This window comes from Ranitomeya imitator, chromosome 2 (assembly GCF_032444005.1).
Source record: "Ranitomeya imitator isolate aRanImi1 chromosome 2, aRanImi1.pri, whole genome shotgun sequence".
In the NCBI taxonomy this organism is placed as follows: Eukaryota; Metazoa; Chordata; class Amphibia; order Anura; family Dendrobatidae; genus Ranitomeya; species Ranitomeya imitator.
In genome coordinates this window covers 747026981-747030499 of record NC_091283.1, presented here as the reverse complement: position 1 = coordinate 747030499, position 3519 = coordinate 747026981, and the positions used below count along the sequence as shown (strand labels likewise).

Below are 3519 nucleotides of genomic sequence, written 5' to 3'. Positions count from 1 at the left end.
ATTTTGAGCGTGAGTTGCCAGTGCAGAAGATCGTTGTACATAAGAAATACCACGCTGGCAGCAATGACAATGACATTGCATTGGTCAGATTAAAGGGAAAGGAAGGTCATTGCATGTCATTTACCTACCATGTCCTGCCAATATGTCTTCCGGAAAGGAAGGAGTCATTTGTACACAAGAAGCCATGCTTCATTTCTGGCTGGGGAGACACAGGTATTTCAATCTATTGTATTATTATATTACACCTATACCTAAATATTACTGTATAATATTACTTTATATTACCTGATTGCTGGAATGTACAGTAAATAATGTACATCTCTTAACTAGTAAATTGAATTTTTGACAGTGTCCACTATGGTACTAATTTAGAAGTGTTTATGAAAATTAGGTCAAAGGCTACTTTGTTTGTGTCTGGCTACTAGCTGCAATTTTTGGGGCAGTTTGGGCATTATTTTGTGTGCAACCTAATTTCCAAAAATACTGAATAAACTTTCATGCTAGATAATGTGATGCTAGTCACTATTAACAGACAAACCGTGAGGCAGAAGAGTCAGACGTTCCAGGGTCAATACCAAGAGAGTACGTAGATAGCCAAGGGAAAAAACGAAGGCGTAAGTCAGGTCACAATCCATGGTCAATAACAAGAGATTACAAATCAAAAGCCAAAGGACAAGACAAAGTGATAGTCAGAACACGGTCCAAAGGCAGCAGAAGATCAGAACTCAGAGCATCAGAATTAGGCTAACACTCACCAAGAAGCCCAAACTACGTCTGACAGGGATCAGGGGCAGACAGATTGGTTAAGTAGCTGGGTAATCACCAGGATACCGAACACCTGGAGAAAGTCCCGCACATCCCAATCACAGATTGGACAGTTGAGTTGTCAATCAAGGCACCGACACCTCAGCAAGCCCATCACAGGATTGGACAGCCAAGCTGCCATTCAAGACACAGACAACTCAGCAAGACAGTTTCCTTAGAACAGCACAACAATCACTCACTGCGTGGAGGAATCATGACAGATAACCCACTATTTGCTATTCAAATAGCTTTAGGTTTCTAAATAGGGTGCCTGGTAAACAGTGCCCTCAAATTCTTCACCTTTGCTCCCAGGCAATCCTCCACTCTTTCCCCAAATTAATGAAAAGAAAACACTGAAACCAGTTCTATGAAAGCTCAAAGGTTTTTGTAGAATTATCCCTCCTGCTAATTTTGAGCAATTCTGTATTCTCATACTTTAGCCATGCGGCGCCTGATGTAAAACCTAATGCAGTTATTTTATCCAGAATGACATTATATCTTGCCTTACATTGTCAAGAGACTGAGTAGACAATTAGTCCAAGATTTTCCAGCTTGTACAATCTCTAGCTATACTTCAAGGCTTTATCCAATGTTTCGACATTTTGTAAAAATGGTTGCAAGTCTTTTAAATTAACAAATGATATAATGATCCCAGTAGAGGATCACATGACGGCTGTGACCATTGATTGGCTGCAGTTAAGTAAATGAACACTTGAAGCGCATCAGAAAAATCAGGTTTAGATCGTTTGCAAAGAGAATAGGTGAGAAATATTTTGTACGTTATTTTACGATTCTGGCAGCCATTTTTAAAATATTAGAACATATTTATTGGTCCTGTCCAGTCATTCAAACCTTCTGAGAAATGTGTCTACTCTTTATAATACAGAGTGCTCAGCTTTGTAACTTCTACCCTGAAATTTGCACCGTTATCCTTTTTCAGTTTCTAGTTTAAAAATATTTTACTGAGACACGTCCTTCAACCCACAAGATAAGTAATATCTTCTACAGCAGAGGAATTTATTGATAGCTTACATGCAAATGGAACAATGTTTGGTTCACGTTGATGGTTCCAGTGGCAAATTCATATAGACCTGGTTTTATGGAATGACATTAAAAAGCTCAAGTATAAGAGTAGATAGGTGTCAAATAAATCAAGATAACGGGGACCTTATGGAATTTTATGGAATTAATTTTATGGAATTTTATGAAATGAAGGCCTTTTTTCTGTCTTTTTTTTTTTCTTTCTGTCTTCATTTCTTTGAGTTTTCGTGTCAATTTAAAGTTAAATCAGGGATATTTGCGATCACAATTCATATAACTGCTTATTATATGGTCTTGGCCATTCTAAAGGAACCTGTTTAAAATGAAAAGAACAGTCAGTGATATTTTTTAATTCATACTTTCACTAGTCGCCCAATATATATAATTTAGTTAATGGGAATCTGTCACCCCAAAAATCGTATATGAGCTAAGGCCACCGGCATCAGGGGCTTATCTTCAGCATTCTGTAATGTTGTAGATAAGCCCCCGATGTAACATGAAAGGTAAGAAAAGCATGTTACATTATACTCACCCAGGAGTGGTCCCGCTGCGGTCCGGGTCTGATGGGCATCGCGGTCTGGGTTCGGCACCTCCTATCTTTATACGATTATGTCCTCTTCTTGCCTTCCTGCCACAGCTCCGGCGCAGGCGTATTTTGTCTGCCCTGTTGAGGGCAGAGCAAAGTGCTGCAGTGCGCAGGCTCTGGGCCTCTCTGACCTTTCCCAGTGCCTGCGCACTGCAGTACTTTGCTCTGCCCTCAACAGGTGAAATTTGCTGTATTTTTGATCATTTAATGTGAAAGCAAAAATATTGCTATTGCTTTTCCCATTTGATAAGCTCTCTTCAAAAGGTTAAATATATCTTCTTCTAACTTTAATTTCTTTTCACAGGTATTTCCTATTCGAAGACCCTTCTGGAAGGCGCAGTTCCAATTCTTCCCAAAGAGAAATGTATATTTCGTTATAAAGGGAAATTTACAAATCGAATGATCTGTGCTGGAAATTTATCTGAAGACAATAGAGTAGATAGTTGTCAAGGAGACAGTGGCGGTCCTCTCATGTGCCAAAATGACCATGGACAATGGATAATAGTAGGAATAACTTCGTGGGGCTATGGGTGTGGACGAAAGGACTCTCCTGGAGTATATACCAAAGTTAACAGGTTTATCCCTTGGATTAAAAGGGTTACGAAGCTGAAATAAGCTAAACACAAAACAATCTTCATTCATTGTTATTTACCTGACTCGTGTTGAAAACTATGAACTTTTTACCATGAGATTCATCTTGGAACAATATGTGCTCTACAACATGCCTTAATTCCATGTATAGCCTTTGATGTAAAAAAAGAAAGCTGTGAAATGTCTCCATGTTTTGTCCTTGTCACTGTAACAACCGTATTGTGTATAGAAATATATCATTTCATTTCCTGTTTATTGTCGCCATATGATTTCTACTATGATCATACAGACATACTACTGACAACAAGGCGCATCCTAGGTTTGCAATGTGCACAGCAAACAATTTAAAACAAATTCTATGCCAGTTTTCTAGTTTACTTAAAGGGAACCCGACAGCTGATACATGCTGCCCAATCCATGTGCAGCATGTATCAGGCAGTGGCTGTATGAGTTCAGCCAGGTATGCTTGAAAGTTGCTTGGGACTGAGCTGCACAGG

The 3519-nt window shown here is 39.1% G+C and overlaps 1 protein-coding gene across 1 annotated transcript in view; it reads left to right on the top strand.

The window, feature by feature from the left end:
* Window positions 1-3275, top strand: part of LOC138665626 (neurotrypsin-like) — a 98074-nt gene extending 94799 nt beyond the window's left edge. Inside the window, exons 14-15 of the mRNA XM_069753276.1 lie at window positions 1-213; window positions 2736-3275. The exon at window positions 1-213 is cut by the window's left edge and continues 65 nt beyond it. Coding sequence (XP_069609377.1) covers window positions 1-213; window positions 2736-3046 — 524 coding nt within the window. The 3' untranslated portion in view covers window positions 3047-3275. The remainder of the gene's footprint in view (window positions 214-2735) is intronic.
* The last annotated feature ends 244 nt before the right edge of the window (window positions 3276-3519 follow it).